Consider the following 24,371-nt stretch of genomic DNA (forward strand, 5'->3'; position numbering starts at 1 on the left):
CACCTGCACATTTCACATTTACTTTATCCTATTTGCTGATTTTGACGGCATTACGAAGTGGTGTATGAATGCACGTATGAAACTGGAGTGAGAAATTACTGTTGTGTTGTATATGGAAATAGTTCTAGAGGATGGGATAACCACAGCAGAAAAGCCACAACAAGCACTGCAGAGAGCAGAAATATTCTGAAACAGATATTGAACAAAACCCGAAGCTCTCCGACTAAAACGATTATGACTGTACAAATTCGCCTGTTGCCACATTGCTGCGATGTTTAATAATGCAAACGCTGAGCCTGGGCCAAAATTGTTGTTCTCCTTGTTGCTTTGGTTGCCATGCAAATCGAAACTGAGTGAAAAGGTCCCGGACAACGATGTATATATAGGGCTTAGCAACTGAAATAGAAACAATCTCAATGCCATCGGTATATAATTGCAGTGCGGTTGACCAGGTCAACCAATGAAGGTAGTAAATTAAGAGAAATTGATTGTTTGCAGAAAAATAATAATATACTAGTAGCTAAAGAGGAGAGCCAGCAATATCTTGTATTGTTTGCTAAAATAATAGACAATATAAAGCAAGGTAGTTTATTCAGGTGACCTGAAGGCAGTAACCACATTAGTTATGCCTTATTTATTAGAATTGGTAAACTGTACAGCGTAGAAGAACATAAATCAGACGAATTTCATACGCCTTTATCATATTCCTATTTTTGGTGATTAATTAATGGAGGTTTTCTATAGCATTCCTTTAGGCGACCTAATAAAATTTAACTATGCGTCCACAAATTATGATTTTCTGTACAGTTTTTTCCTTTTCTGTTCCTAAGCGTTTTCCTCTTTTACCACAAACCAATTGAATTTGATTTGCATGCCTAAATGCGGTTTTAAATTATACTATCCCAACAACTTGAAGCGGCGGACGAACTTTGACTTCAATGTCCTCGCAGATATATAAAGTCGGTCCTTGCGCTAAAATGACAAATTTAATATGTACTCCTTGTCTGCCGCTTGTTTGTTTGCCTTCTCGGCGCTTTAGCTGCATTTTCCTTTTTGGCCAATGCAATAAAAAAGAAGAAGAAATTACGAAGACTTGGCCAAATGCCAGCTGGAGCACGCAGAAGGCAATGGCAAAGGCAAAGGACGGCCGACACATTTGCCAGAAGCATTGCAGATGGTCGGGAGTTCAGGAAAAGTGGAGGGTAATTCAGGGTAAGAAGTAGACAGACGAAGGGATATCTGCACACTCACCAAACTGTTTTTATTTGCCAGCAAGTCTGGGATTCCCAGCTCTATTGCAGAGACTCTCCATTTTGGAGTGTGTATATATGGGTATTAAAATATTTTCCTACATATTTCAGCTGCCAAAATTATTTCAATTTAGTTCCGCAAAATAAATTTGCTTCCCGTTTTTTGTCCGCTCTTGACTCTCTGTGATTTCTTTCGTTTTCATACGATGAACACGAAAGTGCCATACTATTTACTTATACGAATGATATTTATGACAAATTATGTCTTTGGAAGGGATTCAGCGGAAGTCACTTGGATGGCAAAGTGAAATGAAGTCTTTTTACCAAATTGGGGAACTTAAAATGAACTTATTTATAGCACTTAAAAGAATATTTTAGAAAATAGTTTACCTTTCCCTTTTAAAAGTAAAAGATTTCTTAAGTAACCGAATGATTAAAACGTCTTTATTTGTTCTCGTGCTCCATTCTTCTTGGCCGTTGTTTAATTTTTAATTGCTTTGCCTAACCTTCGTACTCACTGCACAATAATTTCCCCAGAAATCGGAGGAGTTCAAGTCTCTCCACTCGCTTTTTTGCTTTTCCATAAATATTTCAATAAGCGCATTGTCCTTTTTATACGTTTACGGTGTTTCTTTGCCAAACTCCCACACAGGACTCATCCGGAATGCATGTCCCTAACCGAACTCCGACTTCCTCTGTGTTTCCCTCGACTCATTGTAATTGCAATTCTGAAGGTTGGCAAAGTCCAAACAACGGGTAGCAAAAATGGTGCTTAGTTCCCTGACCGAATTTCGTACCTTTTCAGATTTTATAGAATTTTTCCTTATTTACTGAGACAACAAGTGCAACGGGACACAATGGGAATTTTAAAGAAATGTTCTTATATTCATTTTTAGTAGAAATATTTTTAATGGAGTAAAATATTTGCTTCTAATTTTGAAAGCAATTTCAAATTTCTGTTTTATTCGCTCTGCTTCGTTGTTTTCGCCGAGGTAAATTAAGCAAAGCCAAAGAGTTACCAAGAAAGTTGTAAAGTTTTCATTACCGGAAACACAAGACTGCATTTAGTTTGTGTTTCTCTTTTCGTTTGCAGTCACAACAATTTCGCCTAGCCTGGCAGTGTGTATATGCCAGTGTTTATTTATTTGGTGTGCAGTTAAAATTTTGGCATGCCAACATTGAATGGAGAACGTAGAACAAACCCGGACCCGGAATCGGACCCGGACACGTATGCGGATACGGATAAGGACAGGGACACGGACCTGAAATCGCTGACTGACTTTCAAGCCACATTCACATGTATTTTTTGCCTGCTACTATAGCCCGTTGGTGCTTTTCCGGCTCCATGCTTTTTCGTATTTAATTTCATTTCAGTCAGCTCCTCATCTAACCGAGTCCTAGTTCCTATTCCAATCCCGGTTCCAGGCCTGTAAAAACATTCCATTTGTGGTCGCCCGACGAGGCCGGGCTTCAATTTGTTTTTGTTTCACGACTCTCTGTTTTTGTTTTTTGCCGTCCTGCAGAAAACTCTCGTAATTTCAGTGCATTTTTTAGTGGGCGAACAAAGTGGGTGGTAAATCGGGGCGTAGGCGGTGTTGTTTTAATTGCTGCTGACAACGAAACTTTCAACAAATCAGAGTCTCGTGTCCGTCCAGTGGGAAGCTGCTAAAAAAGGATTTGCAAAATGGATGATGGCAAAATGATTGAATAATCGACGTCATTTTCTAGGGATTTGCGGTGGTAGTCGGACATAAAACAAAATAAAATAAAATGAATATGAATTGAGTGAAAAGTTTTGCATGCTTATTTAAATTCAGCATTCAGTTCTGAAATGGGAATAACTAACATGAGAGTTGTTGGTTTTGTGAAGTTCTGATTTAGAAAATTCAAATATAGAATGCCTCTAAATATTCAGCTTGATAACTTATACATAAAAAATTGGGAACATTAGCCACATATATAAACCTGTCTAGACATGTTTATATACATATAGATTTCTATCGATATAAATATCTATCTAACAGAATAGATTAAGCCATCCACCGCCAGACAATTTGGAATGTGAGCTGGATGCTTCGGCAGCACTGCAGATGGTGATGCAAATTTGTTGACAGTCGTGTGCAAAAGGCGGATTGAGTGATATCTCAGCTTACTCGATGGCAACAGCCGTAATAAAGCCGCCTTTCCGCCCACTCCACGCCTTTCTCGCATCAAAATGGCTGACTGCACACACATTTCCGGAAGGGAACGCCGTGTTGCATGCCAATAAATCATAACGCTCCGGCTGCACACTGCATATATATATATATATATATATATCGGAATGTGTATATATATAGCGAAAAGTGCGGGCGCTAGCAATGGCCATTTGGAGGAGGAAGGGTTTTCAGAGCGGTAATGGTGCAATCGGCCATGTTATTATTGTTGCTGTTCTTATTATTATTGTTCGCCATCGGCACGATTGAGTTCGTTTCGTTTGGCCCTTACGTTGTTGCCGGATAACTGGCTGCTTCTGCCCGCCGTTCGATGGCTGGCCAAGTTGACTTGTCATAAAAATTGAAATTGTTATCAACTCGTTCGTGCGTCCGACATTCAAGGATTATTGCATTAAAGCAACCAGAACGAAGCAGTCGGAGTACAAACAGTGCAGAAGGACGACGAATGGCCGAACAAAGAAAATATCGTTTTCGGAACTGCAGTATTAAATACCCTAAGCGAATTGTTGGTCATCGAATTTCATAGAACTATATTACTCGGAACTAAGCAGTACAGTAAAATTGTTCTTAAACCAATAAAAACTATTGAAGATCCATAATGATTGAAAATCTTTAACAAGCTTATTAAATCTTTAAAGATATTTCTTATTAGCAATCCAAAGTGTTTATTTCATTTAAGTTTATAGATTACTATTATTATCACTTATTTTATGACATTGAGTAAGCTAGTAACCCCTTGAAGAAGTATAAACTGAGGCACTGAAGAGCTTAATGGAAGATTCGCGTACAGGTGCCACGCCTCGAAAGTAGCTGCCGTTGGTTAAACTTCCGACTGCCTTATACATATTAAAATTCCGATAACGTCTTTGTCCCTGCTGCGTTTGCTTTCAGGTTTTTCATCCTTGGATGATAAGCCGATATCAATACCGCTCACTGAATCGCTATGGTAACTGCATCGCCCATCGAAGTGCCAATAAATTTCCTCCTTTCGCATGTCATTTATCATGTTTGACTCGGTTGGAAATGAATAATGTGCAGCGAGCGTCGATATGAAATGCCAAATGAGCATGGGACGTCAAGTGCCAATGCAATTATGACAGTCCTGGCTTTTTATGTCTCGAGTAATTCGAATAAGGGAATACAGCTAAAGAAAATATTAACTAAATTATGTTTTATAGATTGATTTTGCATGAGCAAATATTTGCTTAGTTTTAAACGTTTAATTAAAATGGTTTTCCTTTACGTTCTCTATTGTTGCCTAAAGCTATTTTTCGGGTAATGCCAAATTCATGTCCTTAAAACATTTGGCAATCTTCTCCTTCTTCAATTAACTCCAGGCATCAAGCAAGCAAGTTAAATTCCCCAATAATTGGCTGAACTATTTTTAAGTGTCGATGTCCTCGACACAGATTTCGGTTAAGAGCCGAGTGCCGAAAACTGGGAGGGAAATTGTCCGCCCGGCGACAATTCATTTGACAGTCACGAAATCAATTGCAAAAGTGAATAAGCAGAAAGTGAGAAACGAAATCAAGCTGCATAAATTATCGAAAAATCAGATCAGCAAATTGAAACAATTGAGTGTCACGGCAAATTCCCAGGAACTGTCAATTTGGCCAAAGCCTCAAAATGCAGTTCCTGTGCGGCCTTGTGAAAGTCCTGCTCGAATGAAATTCCCATCCTTTCCATTTTTTCGCCGTTTTTTTGTTTCTTTATTTTTCCACTTTCTTTCTGCGCCACGAATTGCAGTCTGGTTTCACTTGCTGCAAGCTCAGTGCAAAATAGTGTCTTGCAAATGGGTCGTGAAATCAGCCAGATGCCTTACTTTTAAAATAAAAAGCCTTGCTATGCTTTGCTCATTCTCAGCTTTTCCGTAGTCTCCGCTCTAAATTGCAGTTTATTTGCGGTTTGTTGATTTTATTGCACAAGTTTGTTTACAATTCTGCTTAAATTTCATTACACGATCCCAACCGAACGGAACTGGGCCAAGGGAAAAGAGATTTGCGGGTGTTTGATGGTGGCTGTGTGGCGGCAGCGTTGGATTGAAAATGAATGCCAAAACCTTGATATGAATTAATATTTGAGCAGGGCTGCCAAGTGGGAGCGGACATCTAAAGGGATTGGTGGGGTTTGACCAAAGCAAATGGACATTGGTTTTGCATGGAACGGACAGTGGTGAAATGGGTCAACTTTGGGGCGATTGATTGGCGCGAGTTGGTTTCGGCAAATATTAAATTCGGAAAATGCACTTAAAGCACTTAGCCCATTCAGAGAGTTAACTATTCAATTACGGTGTGATATCTTGCTCATGCAATGGAATCACTAACAAATATTCTGACAATCATTCAGCCAAGGCAAAGGTTAAGACAACTGAAAATAAGCAGCAAACAATAAACTGAGGGAAAACCCAAAACGCCAGCGAAAACACGAAGCATGAAAAATCAAAACAAATAAGCCAACAGGCAGGCAAACAAAGTGCCAAGCAAATTAAATAAAATCCGCACAAACAAAGCAATGTGGACCGGGCCAAAAAGGAGGAGCAAGGATATAGCCACAGCACCGCATACAGAAACAAATACATCTACAGATACGAATACACATGCACACAGGGATACTGGAGCAGGCCACTTAGATGGCGGTGGTTGACACAGCCACAAGAAACGAGCAAGTGTGTGTTTTTGTTTGTGATAAAAATGAAGCAATTGAAAGAGCCCGCGACAAATGCCAGCAACAATGGCTGAAAGCCACCGACTGAGAACTGAGCCGGAATGAGTTGGGGATAGAGAGAGAAAATTAATTAGCTGGAACTCTAGTTAGCATTTTTCATTCAATTATAGTGTGGAAACTAATCGGAAGTAATCAGGTTCAATTAGCTTGGTATTTTCTTAGAGCATTTACATTTAAATTTAGAATAAAGGAGGAAAATGTATGGATTATTTTAAAATTGGAAGTTCACGTATAAAAAATGGCATTAAAAATCATAAAATAAATAAAATTTAAATTATAATCAAGAAAAGTATATGCAGATTACCCAAAACTAGAGGCAACGAAGTAATTTAACTAACTGCCTGAAAGAATGCAACAAAACCGAATAAATGTTATGTATACGTAAGCTAAGCTAAAAATAATTAAAAATGTAAAAAAAACCAGTGTGACATGCGCTGCAAGTATTTGATGCAAGATCCTCTTACTTCGTTTTAGGGTGCGGCAGGGGCGGGTAAGTGGAGCGGATGCATATGCTTCGGGCACAGCCCATCTGCACTTTGTTGCGTTCTCGGCGCAAGTGCTGGCATTATCAGCAGCCTTCATTCATGGATACCAACCGTTGGCAGAAGTGGGAAAAAAATGAGAGCAGAGAAACCCGAGCAGGTCCTGTGCCTCCTGTGTCCTTCGTTCACTTTGCTTTCGGGTGCGGTAGCCGAAAAGGTTTTAGAGCCACTGGAAGGCAAAACAGGGATAACTGCAATGGAAGGCTCCGAAGAGCTTAAAGCTCGGCTGGAGAGGTTCTTAAGAGAAAGCTGCCCACAAGTGTTTAGGTCAAAAGAGAAAGTATTTTTTGCAGCATCCTTCTCTCAGCTTTCCCTATTTAGCTCTCATTTTCTCGCTCTGCGGGAGCCCTGTAGTTTTGCGTTTGTAAAAGCCATTTTTCATTCATACGAACTTACTTTAAATTAATTTTTTTGTGGGGTCATAAATCATTTTTGGCTCCTGGACCTACGCATCCTGCGTCGGTATGGGTGCACGTCAGCGTGTTCGTGTGTCCGTGTAATCTCGCAATGGTGTGGGTGTAAGCTCTTGTATCGTGTATTTGACATTGCGTGTATGAATGAATGTGTTTCGTGTATTCGCAAGACTTTCAAATTAGTTTCGATTGAATTGATGAAGGTGAGAATCGGCAGCAGTAGGTCAAGTTAGCTAGAATGTCAGAAAGTTGGAGAAATGGAGGCGTGCTTGTTTTTGGTCTAATGGGTTTAAGGGATATAAAAAAGAATAGAATTTATGTAAATATTATATTATTTCTGAAGATATTTAAACATAATATTTTAACATTAAGCGACATGCGAAATCTATAATTTATTTATAATATCAGAAACAAAAAAAAATTAAATTTGTAAAAAGGCATAAATTATTTGTTTAAAATAAAATTGGAAATAAATAAATAAATGTTTTAAGAAACAAGTAAAATTAAAGATATATTAGCTAAAAATTTGATTAGTAAATAAATAGTTTATAATTAACCTTATTATTATTTCAGCCTTAACAACGCTTTGTTGTAAATTTAATATTTTTTTGTTTTTGTAAATTTCCAAACATCTTGAGTTGACCACGCACAACCACCATCCCAATGGGCATCGACAGGAGTGCCCCGCACCCTGTATACGCAGGAGGGGTAACTAACACCAGCGCAGAGAGTGCGCATCTCCTGGCGCTCTCTTACAGCCTCCGAAAAAAGCTTTCCAGGAAGAGCTTGAAAGCTGCTGTTAGAGCCACACATACTCACGCACTCGCTGCGAATGCTTTCCAGGCTCCATGGAGTCACGAGTCCTGTCGGCTGGCAAGGACTCGTGACATATATATGTATATGCATGTATGTGTAAATGTTCCAGCTTTCACATCGGCATCGCATCCCCAAGCAGCGCTCGGATTTCGAATTTCTGCACAATGATGTGTCGTGGGATGCCGAAGCTTTGGCTCGTTGTTCTCGTGCGCTCGGCTCCTCCAATGGACTCTGCTTCTGCAGCAAAGGACGATTTCCAGCGCCGCCTGGCTGGCAATGCTGCACAGGCATCGGGCTCAGTTGGTGTTCCGGTTTCGGGTTGTGCTGTCAGTTGCCTTTTGCCTCCATGCACAGCGGCTGAGCGATTGAGCGATTGAACGATTGAACGGTTGGACGGTTGAGCGGTGGAGCGGTTGAGAGTGGCACCATCGGAGCCGGAGAGCCCTGTCGCGTTGCCCGTGGTCTGTGTCCGCATCCGTATCCGTAACTCCGTGCGTCCCTCTCCGGGTGTGTGTGCGTCTTCGTGTGCGTGTGCCTATGTGTGTTATGCCTGTTGTCTGTCGCTAACGGTGCGCGCGCGTCTGTCTGTGTGAGTGTGTGACTCTGTGCGTGCCCCTGCCACTGTGTTTGTGTATGTGTGTGTGCACAACAATACTATATATCTTATATACTAATACAAGTGTGGCCCACACTCACACACGGCCTGCAAAATAAAATAGTAAAAATATATATACACAACAATTCCAGCAGGTAAACCCATTTAACAGTTTAGGAATCTATATAGTATGCTCTTGATATTCTGGAGCCAGCAAAAAAAAAACATTATCTTCTTAAGTATCCTTTTTGCTCTCTTTTCGTCCGTCCCTTTCTTGCCCAGAGCTCGGTGTGTGCTGGTGTGTGTGCTTGTGTGTTTGTGAAAATTCCATCATCATCGGCATCGGTTTAACCATTATCATTCACTTTATAGCTGTACACATATTTTCATACATCCTTCCTGTCTCTTCTATTTTATTTTTATATATTTTTATGCCACCGATTTTGTCGTTTCTATTACTTTCGAATCCTGTGAAGGAAGCATGAATGCGAATCGCTAATTGACCATCAAGTCATCAATATTCAAAATGGAAAGTATCTTTCAGATACATGTCAAGTGCAACTCTCTCGCTCTCTTTCGTCCATGCTCGCTCTTTGTCCCTCATTTACATATGTGCGTGTGTCTGTATAACAGGTGCCAAAAAATAAATGGCAATGGTTACTTTTATGTTCACATTGTGTGGGTGGCAGCTGGCTGTGGGGAGGGGGCGGTGCGAATGTATAAAACCGAATGATATGATATTCTGGGCCATTATCAACAAGTGAGAAACTCGTGATTATTGCTCATTGAATAATATATGATTAATTTCATTAACTAAATTAAATGTTATTCTTCTCCACTTTATAGCCGTCGACACGCATAACATATGCCATGGATGTCAGAACTAAAACCGGATAACTGACTAAATCAATATAAAACTTCATACATACAAAAACATTAAACTAAGCAATATTTAATTTGGTTGAGTGAAATTCGCAAGAGAAATGCAATTATAAAGTTCTTAAGGTTGCGAAAATAAAAACAAAAAACGTGAAAGTAAATAATCGCTGAACTAAATAAATCGAATTAAACCACGATTAAAGCAATTTTGTAATTATAAAAAAGACAAAACAAACGGAAAATAATATTAACTTAATAATGGTAATGGAAAACGCAAGAGTAAACATTTTAAGCCAGTTGTAAATATTATTAATGTCATTAAACATAAAAATGCATACATACCAAAATTCAAAACAATTTTAATATCCATACAGACTCAAAGAAAAACAAAGAAGTATTCTATATATAGAAAACTCATTTCGTCAATGATGTTTAAATTCTCGATAAGCAACTGAAACGCGCACAAGATTGAAAGCAAAGAAATTTTTAATAATAGTAAGTTAAAGCAAAAGGACAGCCCAACCACAGCTCAATTGGCTGAAGAATTAATTCGGAAAGTCCTTGAAAATCTTCGATTTACTGAAATTGAATTATTCGATTTAATTCGATACATACATACGCATATTTCAATAATCGCATCTAACTAAATAATAATCGTTATTGAACTAAAATTAATTGCATTAACATCATTACTTATCAAACGACAATTTCTGGGAGACAAATTTGATAAAAAGTTTGAAATAAATATAACAATAAGCCAGCAAAACTAAGCAAGTTTATTACAAAAATCACTAAAAGGAATAATTCTACAGACAATTATTCAACACGATCAGCTCAATCCTTAAATGCCAATTGGAAAGTATTTTGATTGCATGACAAATGGAGAAGGGGAAAAAGGTAAGTTAACTCTGAACATCTAACGTTTTTAGTTTATTTAGTAATCGGTGTTAAAAGCATATCATTTATTCTTAAAAAACAACAAGACTTAACTTTGAACTAATATCTGTAGTTGTTGATAAAATAAGTTTTTTAAGTTCCTAATGAAGTTATGTCCTTAGTGGTTTGTGGGAAACAAGTAGCAGAAGCTTGTTTCAATAAGAAATATTCAAAGTAACAGGGCAGTAGCTGGTACCCAGTATTCCTGCCTTTCTAGTACTGCCTGTATTCTTTGTTTTTGATGTAATGTTCTGCTGAGACTTGCTGGGAAAATGCCGAGCCATATTTTGGATTCACGCCCTTAAAATACGCCATAATCACAGAGACCGTTCGTATACCTAACGCCATAACCGCAGGCATTATTTCAGTTTTCGCCAAGCTCCTCCGGACTTTCCCCCTATGCTTCCAAATTGGACTTGATTTGCTTTTTTGTTTCACATCTCTGGCAAGCATTTTAAAATTGTTCCATTGACCTTTCGACGACCACACAGCCACATTCAAATACCCAGCTGGCAGTAAGTGGGTGGTGGCCGGATGACGGGGTGGGACCTGGGAGGCTGGTGGGCTGTGCGTGGGTGTAGGTAGGTTACTTTTGCTAGGGTGTTCCGGAGCAATGCCCAAAAGCAAACAGAGCAGCAGCCACTCGGAGGACAATAAAAAGCAGCGCACAATTGCCAAATAAATAACTTGACGCTCGCTCCGTCGTCGGTTTATTTGCTCTGGTGCCGTGGTTTTTGGGCTTTCGCTTGATTTTCATTTTCATTTCGGAAAGCACACACACGCGCCCGCAAATACGCATACACACAGAGGCACACACAGATAGAAATATTTGGTGGGGACTACTGTTGCATATTAAAAGTGCTCCGGCTTCCTGTTTTGTTTTCATCTTTTGCACTAGCTGCTGCTCATTTTGGCCCGGCTCTTTTTCATTAATAATATGACACAATTCGCGCTGCATTGTCCCGAACTGGCAGCGCCCAAGAGCACTTTCGGCTTTGCCGCCTCCTTACGCTCATTATGCCCATTTGAGGCTTTATCTTTGGCGCTACAGCCTAGACCCAGACCCATTCTGGTCCAGGCTCAGGCTGATTCTCAGATTCAGGCAGCATCTTTAGCCATTTCGTTCATCATTCATTCATGCAGACTCCAGCACCCAGCACAGCCCCCCTCAACACGCTCACACCCGTCAGCAAATCCGAATGCAAACAGCAGGGCAGTGAGATGAAAAGTGCAGCTGTTAAAGTGTACAGAGCGGGTTTATACCCTGGAAATACAAATAACTTTGTACGAAAAGCCTAGCGAAATACTTTAAACAAATTGTTCGATTGAAAACAATGTTGTTTTAAACTTTTAAAATTAATACAGAGCTGCTTCTCTAAAATACATTTCATAAATGAAAGTCTAAATTGGCAATTTGTTGTATAAATAAAGTTTAAACCAAATCCATAACTCGGAGTTAGCAAATTTTCATTATTTTATGAAAGCAGATTGCATTTTAGATATCAAATTTTATTTGGCAATGTTCCTGTTTTCTTTAAAATTCAATTTGGCAGAGATACATATAGCTATGAAAGTGAAAACCGCAAATCTATTGTCCTTGGACCAGTGCCATTCAGAAAGAGTATCCCCGAACGTAATTCACTTCGCGCTGCCCTCCTCCTTGCCTCTTGCGTTTGCCGACGATGTCCTTAATTATGTGCCAGCAGCCCTGACTGACTGCCACACTGCCACAGTGACTGCTCAAAGGACATCCAGCCTACAGCCTCTCCGCCGCCCACTCACCAGCACACCAGCACATACACACACACACATACACATAGGACATAGGCGTTGTCAGGATCTCGGCAGTAGAAGTCGCAGTCGCGACTGTTACGTGGCGCTCGTGTATGATGACGATGTGTCATGTTGGACTCCGGGTCTCGGGTTTCAGAGTCCTTGTTGCGCTTGTTTTTATCGCCCTTGTTTGGCCGTTGTTGATGAGCGTCGTTGTTGTTGGCCGCTTTTGAAGAGCGCTCTTCTAGTGGGTGTCATGTCCGCTTAGTTGTTTCTCCTCCAGCTCCTCCCTGCTCCTCCTGTTCCTTCTACTGCTCCTGATGTTTGCCGCCATGCTTTGAGGCGACGCCGCTTTGCCTACTACTTATTTATGTATGAAGGACCTTAAACTTTGCAGCGGATGAAAATGGCCGCAGCCAAGTGAGATGAGGAGCCCATGAACCAAATTATATATATACATATACTCGTACCTACTATATAAGTGTGTGCAGATATAACAAATGGCGTCGCTACTTTTTTAATCACAGCCGGCGACGCAGTTTTCAGTTTCACTTTTTCCAGTTCCAAAGTTTCTCACGTGTGTCCTCCCCCAGCCCCGTTCATAGTGTCCTTTTACTTTTTTTACTTACTTTTTTTGTGTTTTTGTCACAGTAGTGGGGCCAACTGGCAGCTGGCAAGTCCAACGCACAAAAGCTGACAAACAATGCTCACTTTTTTGTTGGACCTCTCCCTCAGCTTTCTGCGCTTGTTCTATTAACCTTCGCTTCGCGAATGAAAAAGAGATTTAAGGTTAACAATTCTCTGGCTTTTTTTCCGTCTTGGACCACTTAATATTAGCCGTAACTAGGCCAGTGCAGAGCCTGGTAAATATAGATATGGATAGTTGGCAAAGGGAAAAGGTGGGCACGATTCGCAATATGTTAAAAATAGCTCTGACCAAGAGCAAGAAGAGGCCCTTGAAATGACTTAAGTGGTTAAAAATATTTAAGACATGACCTGAATAAGTTTTTTAAGACTAAATTTGTTAAATTTAATTATTTATTTTACTAAAGAGCTGGAATTAGTGAATTTATTAGTAAACATTTTCATAAAATTTCTTTGGATTTATTGCTTACAAATTTATTGATTGAAAAATCAGAACTGAAAGGCTTAATTCGGCCCAAATATGTCCTGAAAAGTCCCAACATGGCACGAGTACATCTACGAAGAAGTAAGCGCCGTTATAGGCAAACCCTCCTCGACTGTCATAATTTGTGAAATTTTAGTGCTCATTCGAGGATTTGTCTGCTAATCTATAATTAAAATTATTGTTGTATCATTCGGGAGCTGGAAACTTTGTGCCACCAAAACTTTCGCCTGCGAGTGAACGGGGGATCGGGGAGCTTAGGTGCGGATAGAGGCTTAGCCATGAAATGCCCTAACATGCTGCCAGTTAAACTGTCCATAGCAAACGAACCACCTCCAACCTCCAGGCCCCAGGACCACCCAGCTTAACCCAAACTGATTCCGGAGGCAGCTACGTGCCTGTGCATTTGAGCAGCAGATGTCACACGGGCTGGGGCCAAAGTTTTTGGGGCCGCCAGCAAGCAACTTAGATAATTTAACAGTTCCACGGAAGGGACCGGACGAGACTTGGTTGACTTCCTCCTTGGACGCTTTTCGGGGGTTTACCTCTACGTGAGATAATGCAAATTTATGGCTGGCAATTAGCAAGTCGCGAATCGCAGCCGAAGCTTGGCAATAATTCAGGGGCGCCCACAACTTTGACTAGTCCACGAGCCTAATTGCACTTGCCGACGTGAGAAATCTCGGCCAGAAGTGAAGTGGAGGTCGAGGGGGATGGTTTCCATTTCAGTTTTCGGTTTCTACGAAGACAATGGAAAACCGAAATCCAGTTAGCGAAACCCAGTAAACCATTAATTATCTTAGGCGGCGGCGGCGCCTCGCATATGTGATGTGGGCAAACCGGCGGCTGCAAAAGATACAAAATATACGAGAGCATCGGCAGAAGATACAGATACGGGCTGACTGTCAGTGGCAAGTGGCACATGCCGTTTTATCTGTTATCCAACAGTTACACTTTGCACACCCAGAACAACCAGAGCAACCAGGATAACCAGAAACGCACACATTCTCAAAAGCAGCTCATCGTGCCGTATCTGTATCTTTTTCTGCACGATACAGATACATAAACACAGGCACACACTCCTACTGGCTGCGGAGACCAAGGCATCAGTTGCAATCTGACTTCAATTCAATTATTTTAGATTAGAATGTGACTGTGTCACACACACTTTTGTCTCTATGTCAGCTGTCATTCATCCGTTCATATGTTCCATAAAGTCAGCCCGCAGGGCGAAGAAGTTGGGGCATTCTGCGGCACAGGATACGTGCCCTATACGCCGCCCGTTCCTGCATTGACACTCGGTTATATATCTGCCCATATATCCTCGTATATGTATGTACGTATGCGTTCGTATGTATGGCGTTTCGGGTTCACTGTGAATGTGCTCAACAAAACATTGTCCCAGAGATCCCGACTTGAAACGAGCGTGACAAAAGTAACAAATGTGCGAATGCTGCCAGTCCAATGACGTCAGGCTTCCTGGGGGCCTAGAATTTATTCAAGTGCCTAAAACATTTATGTGCTTCGTCCTACCAAATTGATTTGCAATTTTAAAAAGCGCAGTAATCCTAGCCAGCCAATGAGTGACCGTTTAAACGCTTAGGGATCATATTTCAATTGTGATAATTGCTCGGCCGCGCTGAGTGAAAGGTCAATTATGAAAGCAAAGCTGTAGGAGAAAATGAATACAGCAATTTATACGTAAGATCTAAAAATATTTTTAAGAATGCTTTATAGATTCTGTGGAGCCTAAAACTATATCTTAAAACATACTAGCGTAACCATTAAACCCAATATTAGCATGGGAAAACTATTTCTGTCTAATAAATTGTAACCAGAAATCTTGCCTGCTGGGAATTTTTTGAGTTTCCCCTTTGTAGTAAAAGAAAAACACAACTCATTACAGGTTGTGCAGGTAAAACTCCAGATGAGCAGGTAACAAAAAGGACCAGTTGATAAGAATAAAGTGGAAAAAACTGTTTGGGACCTAAAAACATGTTTTAAGTTATGTCACGCAAAGCGAATATTGTAAAATGTACTGGCGTAAAATGATTATGATTTCCTATTAGTTGTAAAGGAAGTGGTGAAGAAAAAATACAATAATGCTAACCATTTAGTTCCGCTCTTTGTGAGTCATATCGCTAAAGATTCTCAATGGAAAACAATTGCATTTTTATAGCATGTTATATTCAGCCTTATCACCGTATTTATGCGGGCAACTTATGAAGCTGGGATTATGATAATAAGAGAAAATGACAGAGAAGTGAGGACGCCTCGGCGAAGGGAGGGAGGTTCAAAAGTCATAGGCTAGGCACCACGGCTTCATCAATCCGAGGGCGACCTTTGGCAGCGGCTCAGATATGCTGCAACCCTCGGCGATCAATACACTTAGGGAAACTATGATGGCAAGCGAAAAGGCCATAGAATTCCAGCTTTTTATGACAAAGAATAAAATAAGAAGCTTATTTGAGAAATGGATAAGTTTAGTTACTATTAATAAAGACACCATGACTTAATCACAAGAAGAGAAGCAATCAACTTTTGTTCGTTTACTTCGGATAGATTTTGTTTGCCAGTGTAGAGAGCGATTTTATCTAGTGCGGATGTTGTTGTGTCCTATCTGGTGGCCTGCCTTCTCTCTCTCCCTGCCGATCCTCCCCGTAGTTCCCTGCCTGAGTGGCCAGTTTAGCTCTTCTCCGCTTTTCTTGTTCTGGGAAAAATCAGTTGTGTACCAACTGCAGTTGCGAGCGGACAAGGAAACTACTCGTGTACAGAAAATGAAGTTCTCCTGGGCCCTGTTTTTCCTGCTGGGTTCCGTTGCAGTTAATGCCCAGCGCGATAATTACTGCGAGAGGAATGTTACGATTCATAAAACGGTTCCGGTCATCAAAGAGCGGATCATAGTGAGAACTCCATCCAAGTTAAAGTTCTGGAAAAAGGCGGAGAAAATCACTGAGCAATACGAATCGATCGAGGAGCGGGTTACCCACCAGCTGATCAAGGAATGCTGCCCGGGTTATTTGGAGGTGGAATCGCGTTTGTGTGAACCCATCTGTACTCGTGGATGTCCTGCCCATGCCAGCTGTGCCGCTCCAGACCGATGCGAGTGTATTTCTGGCTATGTCTCGGCCAGAAATCACCAGGATGGCAGCCACTACTGTGAGCCCATCTGTCAGACCCTTTGTTCTGCTGGAGCCCAGTGCGTATCACCCAATACCTGCGCCTGTCGCGAAGGCTACACCCAATTGCTTCCAGATGGATATGGGGTGAGTGGAGATTGTGCCCCAGTATGCCAGGTTGGCAATGGCTGTGCCAACGGCAAGTGCATTGACGTGGAGCGCTGTTCCTGCAACGCTGGCTATCGATGGGACAAGGCCGAAGAACGTTGCATCGAGGTCAGTGCCGAATCTATCTCCGAAGAACTAGAGCTCGCCGAGGAGAGCTCAGAATCATCGAGTACCAGTTCAACGGCTGCTTTCACGGTTACCGAATGTCCCGATAACTATGTCCTCTTCCATGGCGAGTGTCGTGAAAAGCAATTTAACAGCAATGAGGTGGGCTGCCTGAAAACAGGATGTGGTCCACACCAAACATGTCTAGAATCCGGCTCATGTCACTGCTCCGATGGCTATGCCGCGGAGGAAAATACTGAAGCAAGCGGGGAACTTCGCTGTGTACGCACTTTATTGGATCAAATACTTGGTCTAAACGAGGCCACCGACGATGATGATGAACTGAATCCATGGACCATACCCATTATTGGAGTTGCCAGTGGTTTCCTATTTGTCCTACTCATTGTAGGTCTCCTGGGTGGCAAGAGATATCGTCAAGAGCGCGCCGCGGTGGCTAACAAGGAGATGGATTGCCAATATTCGTCCGTGGATGTGGACAAGTGGGTGCCGTGAATGGTCAAGTTCACTCTTGGCTTTGGGCTGTGTTAGATCAACTTTGATTGTTATTTTAATTCCATTTTTCATTTGAGAATAAAGCATACTGACTTAATAAATATTGCTTAGAATGAAGTCTTTTAATTTTATTTTTTATTTTTGATATACACTTGAAAGGTTTTCCTTTATAATTCGATATCCTTTGATTCTTAACACTATCTTTTTATTTTTTATGTACTCTTTTATCAGTCTAGGTTTTAATTATCAATCTCTTAAGCAGGGAAGAGATAAGAGAGTGTTCTATGCTATGTTATCGTTAATCCTAGCATGACATTTTACAGATTAAAAGGCATTCACAATCTGTGAGCCTTTAATAGTTTGATACCTAACCCCTCGCTGATAAATTTAAACAGTTTGTTAAACATTCTCCTCCATTATGACTCGCTTACGTATTGTGAGTCCCTTAGCAGTCATATGGACTCATATGCTTATTACTGGCTTATGTAAATAAAATATTCATAAACATTCGAGGCAAATGCGTTCGTGCTCAGCTCAACAGCCAACAAGGAAAGATGAAAATGACTAAACATACTCAGTCGAATAAACAAACAGATTTGAGAAATTATATTTCCAGTCGAAACTATTCAGATTGCATTTTTAATTAGTCAAGAAGATTATAGCACTTATATTTATTTTTTCGACCATTACAAAGTTTTTTAGTTTAAAAGAAAACAATTTTCTTTGTAAAGGCCATTGTATTGCCTTCTGACAACCCCTTCAGCATAATCCTAGATTTGGCTTTTGCTTAATTATTAAATGCCTTTGCTGTTATTCTATAATTAGAGGTGTTTGTTTTTAAGCTTTATTAAGGTTTATTTATTATTTAGCCGAAGCATCTGCATCAAAAGTCGAATGCTTTTGTATATCCTTATTTGTATCTTTGGTCCTGCTGTGCGTGCGAAGTGTATCTGGCGGCGGCACAAGGATCTTTTTGGCCATAATCGCTGCACATTTATACGTGTTTTGCACAAAGGAGCGTGGGGCAGAGCTTTAAGGTAAACAGGGAGAGCAGACCCGAGAAAGAGACGAGCACATACGCCGTACATAAAGTGCGAGCGAAGAGAGTGCGTGAGAGCGACGAGTAAATGTAGAAAGCGTGCAAATTCTAAGAAAAACGACGAAATGTTGCAAGAAGAAGCAGAGCACAGCACAGCTCACAACCAATATCTGCCCCCTCGGCAACAAAAACAACGGGAATAATTAAAGCTTCTTTAATTTTTATGTTGTTTTCTTCTCTCTTTGTCGGTGTGTTGAGTATCTGTGTTTGTGTTCCCATCTGTATCTGTATCTGTATTTGTTTGTGGGTGTTTGTTTCAGCCATTCTCTTTGATTGCTTTCACTCGCATCTGTGTGTGAGTGCTGTGTATGTGTGTATATATATATATGTTGGGGTAACCTTTGCTGGTGAATATTTTTGCGTGGGAAGTCGCCCAAGGACATGGCCTGGCTCAACTCAACTTGACTCAACTGGACTCGCTTTTGCCGTTGCCTTTGCCTTCGCCTCTGCCGTTGCCTTATCTTCCGCCTGCTCTTCACTTTTACACATATATATATTTTTAGCTTTTCCTTTATTTTTCGCACAGTTTGCTCTTTCACTGCTTAGTTATTTATTTATTATTTGTTGCTGGCAAAAATTGTTTTAGCTTTGCAAATATAAAAAATAAAAGAGCGCTTGCAAACGGTTGGTCTAGAACCTTGAGGAACTAGCAAACGGAAACAAACTTTTTAAATGCATAAACGAATTATATAAATACTTCCCTCAAAGATGCCCCACGGATGGCGGAAATTTTTCAGTTTTTACCAGAGCATTTTCATGGTTCGTTTGTCAGCGAAAAAGGACTGCAAAAAGGGGGAAAGGGTTTTAGAGCGGCGCGGTTTAGGGCTAAAGTTGTCACTGTTTAAGTGTAAGCCTTGAGAGCGAATTAAGGGCATCTCACTCGTTTTCATGGAAAGGTTTACAAAATATATTAATTAATTAGAAGTTTTATCTTCGTTACTTGTAAACTTTAAAAAATATTATGAAATATATGTTTTTCATGATGTTAAAATAATTTTAAAAAATTAAAAAATGTTGCGGCCTATTTTTATTTTATTTTTAGGAAAACAAAAAAATAAGTTCCTTAGCAGCATTTTTTAGAAATTAAATTTGTTTTATAATGACAGAAAAAAAAACAGTGGCTTCTTTTTAATATTTGTATGTTTCTCGTTTAGTTTTACTTGCTTAAATCCCATAATTTATTTATATCACTTTAGGATTTTTTCTTTTAATGGAACTCAAACCCATTTTTCTATGACAAATGGAATTTTTCACTACACGCTTCCAATTTGATATTCCTGGGATTACATTTATTGTTGCAACTTTCTTTATGGGAGGCAGCACTTCAATTGGCTGAAGACATGAAGTAGAATCAGCAACCAGAGTTCTCACTCATTTCCCCTCGCATCGCTCCTCGCGGGAGCCCTGGAAATTATTCAGTGTGTACTTGTTGATGCAGCCCTCGAATAACACTTACCACCCCCAAATCCCAACCACCCCAAAAAACCCATCCCAAGCCATCCAAGATCCCCCTTTGGCTCTGCAGCCTCTGCAGAAATGCATTGTCGGAAAGTAGGTCGCTGCAGTTTAGCTCGGATGCAGTTCGCTGTTGCTGTTGCTGCAGCACGGGAAAACGCAAACAGCAGCCATCAAATATTAACCACTAGTTGATCCTATGAAATTTATGTGTGCGAATGTATGCCCCAACCCTGCCACGCCCACTGGCAGCCCAATTAGAAGGTATGAGGGAAACGGGTGGGCGGTTAGCGAATGAGAAATATGTGAAAGTTGGCTGAATTTTAGGACTAGCTACTTTATGGTCGAAAAGCTTCAGGGACGGGAAATTCAGTTCGGGGGATATGAAGGAACCTTAAGGGGCGTGGCGCTTGCAACTTCAGCTTGCCACTTTTACCGTCACGCCCAGTTTAACGGCAGCAACAACAGCAGCAGCAACAACAACAACAAAAACACTGTTGACCTATTTTTCTCAGCGGTACGCAGACTTTGAAATTATTTAAAGCACCAAAGAGAGACGACCAGAGAGAGATAGAGAGACCGGAGTAGAAACAGAACGAGTGCATGTGTGTGTGACGAGGGCTCTATTTCAATAATCACAAAACGTTGCCCCTTTCCCACCTCAGTTGCATTCTGCGATTTGTGCCCCTTCACAATTTCTGCAAGCCATGTTTTTAAGGCTGCTTATTGTCAGGCCGTGGCAAGGCCAACATTTGTGGACGTTGCAATTAGAGAAGCCCGCGAGTAGCACTCGTACTTCTAATGTACATCCTGAAGTACGTTAATAAGTTTCGCATTTGAAAACGCAGTCAACTTCCAAAGGGAAATTCCCATAAACCGTTCTGAATATTTGAGAGTGTCTGACTTTTATGAACTAACAACTAAAGAAAAAAAGTTATATCCTCCTGGCTGACACACACAAATTTATATTTGGCTTGTACATTCGTATTTTCATGATAAAATATTCGTGCGCTCTTGACTGACCTAAAAAATCGCTAAATGTTAGAAAAAGCATTTTTCACCCAGCTCCTTTTACATACTCCTCAGCTCTAGCAATAGTGGAACCCCCTTCTCTTTCTACATTTTTCCAAGCTTTTTATTTTATTTTAGTTTTGCCTTTTTGAAAGCAAAGTGCCCAGCCCGCAAAGCATTTAAGTTAATGCACATGGAACCGCTTGCACCTTGTTTGGTTGAGTTTTATATAAACTGCAGGTGCGTACATGTACATGGTTGTAAGCATATCTTACCAGAATATTTACAACTATTTTGATAGTTCTATAACAAGGGGGGAGGTAGGAAAAACTCGTTTAAGAGCCGTAAATCGTAGGTTCTCCTTGAAAGTACAGTTCCCGAAATGGATGCCGCAAGAATCCCTCAAGAAACTTATATAATTTTTGTGCGTTTCTGCATTACTGATTTTGATATTTAATTAATTGAAGATTTATATATACAAAATTATAATGTTGATTGTCTAAAAGTAACATTTTTACCTTAATAGTTAATTATAAGATAAATTTCTTAGAAGCTGCAAAGAAAACCTAAAGTCTTTCTGCAACATTTTGTGGCATGGGTTGACTTTGGCCAACAGCTGCGCTTCAAATAACTCAACTGTGCGTTAAGGCCAAAGCAAAGTTTCATCCGAGGGGCATGTAAATGTTTGTGCCGAAACGGTGGGTGGGGTGGTTCGGTAGGTACTCCAGGGGATGGGAGGTCAAGGGGTGGGGTTGGAGGGTCGGCTCCCGCACCCACTTCTCCACTGGCAATGTAGCCCGCCTGCTTATTGGAGCAAAAATTAATTGAAAATGTTGGTCAATTGCCTCGCTGGCAGCTCAGAGCTCCAATGGAGGTGGGCTGAGGTGGAGATGGTGGTGGAGGTGGAGGTGCTACGCAATCTGCTCTGCCTTGTGCTCTGAATTACCGCCCGTGGTGGCAATGGTGATGGTGGAAGTGGCGGTGCAAGCCGTGGCCCAGACTATAATCATCGTCGTGCTGCAGCCACGGTATTAGTAATTATTATTTACTCCCTGGCAAAGCAGATATTGCTGCAGCCAAGCATCCGCTATCCTTCGCCATTCCACCTACTATGCAACTATTTTAAACGCCGCAACATTAATTAGTTTTAATGGAGTTTTAGTCTGGCGCGGCTGCAGGAAAAAACGGACCACATTTAAAACGCATTTAAGTCGTGCAAGCTTCGATCAAAGCCCAAAAGATGCGTTTTATAAGTATTTTCTGTGCTTTTCACAGTTTGCTGGGTTGAACGGAATTCAAAAAGTTAATAATGAAATTCTTAAGGGTTGAAGGTTCTAGCGGAAAGCCCGAAGAAGTACGATATTAAATTTATTTACTGCATAATATAGTGCTGGGAAAAACTTTTTACATTTTTGAGATAATGAAAAACGATAGAGGCATTTATGAAGCAATGTATAGTGAAAAAAATTATAAAATTTATTTAATTACCATCCAACTAATTTTGATTCATGAAAAGGTTTTTTTCACTAAATTTTTCTTCATTAAAAATGGTAGACAAGTAATAAAATCCTTTGGCATTTTGTGATTTTAATTGACTTAATTTGATGTCGTCCTGCATGTAGCTACCCCAGTTTTCCAGACTGTGATTATTGCTCTACAGCAATAATAACATGCAGTATAGCCGACTTATCATTGAAATTCCATCTTAATGCATTTTGCGGTTGAGCAACTGCCATAGCAATGAAAACCAAAATTAAATTGCGTGCAGTTCTCGCCGGGTTGTTCCTCTCGAGAGCTCTCGTTTAGCTTTTCATTTCCTTTCCAACTCCCTTGTTTTCCCTTGATTTTCCCCTAGAATTTTCCTATTTTTCTGCTGGCACGAGGCTAACATTAAAATTTCTATGCGTGCCTAAAAGACGGCAACAACATTCGGGGAGACTGGCGAAATAAGAAGGAACTTCCAGCAGCATCCAGGGCTAAAAATTTAGCAAAAAGAGCTTTTACCCACCCACACTGTGACACGCACTTTCTCCCCTCGAAGAGAGAACAGTTCCCAGCTGAACATAACAGAGCAGAGCAGAGAGAGAGTAGAGAAAGGTTCTCTTCGGTGGGAAAAGTTGTAGTTGGGCTTTTTTATGTGGAGGAGGAGGCGAGGTGGAAAGAATAGAATAGCAACGCTTAATTTGATTTTGAAACCGAAGCACCCTGTATATGCTCTTTAAGTGTTTGTTTATGCGTGGCCAAGTAGGACAAGTAGGAAAACTGATGATAGGGAGTGGCAAAGGTACATGGGAAATGGCCAAGAAATGGTTACCAGCCAGCCAGCAGCAGCAGCACATCTGCCTAATAAAATTAATTTAAAAAAGCTAAGGCTGCTGTGGCTGTTACTGCTGTTGTGTTGTGACATTAATTTTTACTTAATTTATTTTTGCGCCGTCGCAAAAGCAGCATCCTCCTACCCCCCGTTCTATCATCATCATGGGCATTTCAATGGTTTTCGGTTTTCGCTTTTGCGTTCGTTTTTCGTTACCAACAAACCTCTCTGTGTGTCCATACACACACACACCAACATATTTATATAGATTTACGTGTATATATATTTATTTAGCAGGACCCCCCTAAACCCTCCCACCACTTCTACCATCTTCCAGCTCATTTGCCGCTTCGACGACAAAATTTCAGTTTTCAGTACGTTAATGTGCAGTGGGATAGGATGTGATGTGGGGTGGGGTGTTGGGGTGGTTAGATGGGGCTTGGGCAGGGGTGTGTGAGCTTTAAGTGCCGCTGAGATTGTGTTGGTGAGCGGGTGTCAGCTCATTGGAAATATGGGTCAAGTTGTTGCCGTCTGCGCTAAAAATTAAGTTGGAATGCCAGCTGCAGTCGAAGTCGACGTCGTCGTCATCATCCGGTTGGCAATAATTGCCACAGCACATTTAGGGTTAATCCTATAGGGTTAATCCAGCAAAAAAAAAATTATATATATATATATATACACAGACACACTTACATACATTTATATTGGAATGCCTTTGGCCCCCTTATGTTCGCCAAGTTAATCGGCCCCAAAATGATTCTTATTTATTGTTGCAGTTAGTTCGAATTTATATTGTACCATAAACAGAATACTGTTAAATATGTGTGTATATAACAAAGTGGGGAGGCTTCAGATTTCCATGGGGAGGTATTTACCCCCGAATGAATGACTGTATATATTAATGCCCAGAAGAGAATTTATTGCGTTTATTTTAATTTAATTTCAAAGTTTGCTTTTATTTTGTTTGCTTATCAATATAATTGCTCAATGATTGAATTAACACCTGACATTTTTTAAGCCATAAAAAATTATAAATTTAAGTTCTGCGATATTTGTTTAATTTTTACCGATGTATGCATATCAGGGTAATAAAGGTAATGGCTTAATGGTGTCCAATAAATTTTAATTTCCTAAAATTTGAGGTGGATAATTTTCTGCTTTTGCTATCATGGCAAACTATCCAAATTGTAACTACTTCAGTTGCAAAAGAAGAATAAACTGGAATTTAACTATTCTAACAGGCTCTGCGAGTATTAGCCTACCCATGTCTCTCTGAATAAGTTGCTTATGCTTAAATATTTCGGATTGAGCCAACAT

At 40.5% G+C, this 24,371-nt stretch overlaps 2 protein-coding genes across 2 annotated transcripts in view; both read left to right on the forward strand.

Annotated features, from left to right (window-relative positions):
* Positions 1-8,644: 8,644 nt before the first annotated feature.
* Positions 8,645-24,371, forward strand: part of LOC108105797 (neuronal acetylcholine receptor subunit alpha-7) — a 52,678-nt gene continuing 36,951 nt past the window's right edge. Inside the window, exons 1-2 of the mRNA XM_017212529.2 lie at positions 8,645-8,711; positions 9,403-10,332. The gene's annotated coding sequence lies outside the window, so the exon portion shown is untranslated. The remainder of the gene's footprint in view (positions 8,712-9,402; positions 10,333-24,371) is intronic.
* LOC108105798 (multiple epidermal growth factor-like domains protein 11) lies at positions 15,982-17,276 on the forward strand. The gene has a single exon (XM_017212530.2). The coding sequence runs from the start codon at positions 16,048-16,050 to the stop codon at positions 17,173-17,175; it is 1,128 nt and encodes a 375-aa protein (XP_017068019.2). The 5' UTR covers positions 15,982-16,047; the 3' UTR covers positions 17,176-17,276.

The sequence above is a fragment of the Drosophila eugracilis genome, unplaced genomic scaffold (assembly GCF_018153835.1).
Source record: "Drosophila eugracilis isolate 14026-0451.02 unplaced genomic scaffold, ASM1815383v1 contig_353, whole genome shotgun sequence".
Classification (NCBI taxonomy): Eukaryota; Metazoa; Arthropoda; class Insecta; order Diptera; family Drosophilidae; genus Drosophila; species Drosophila eugracilis.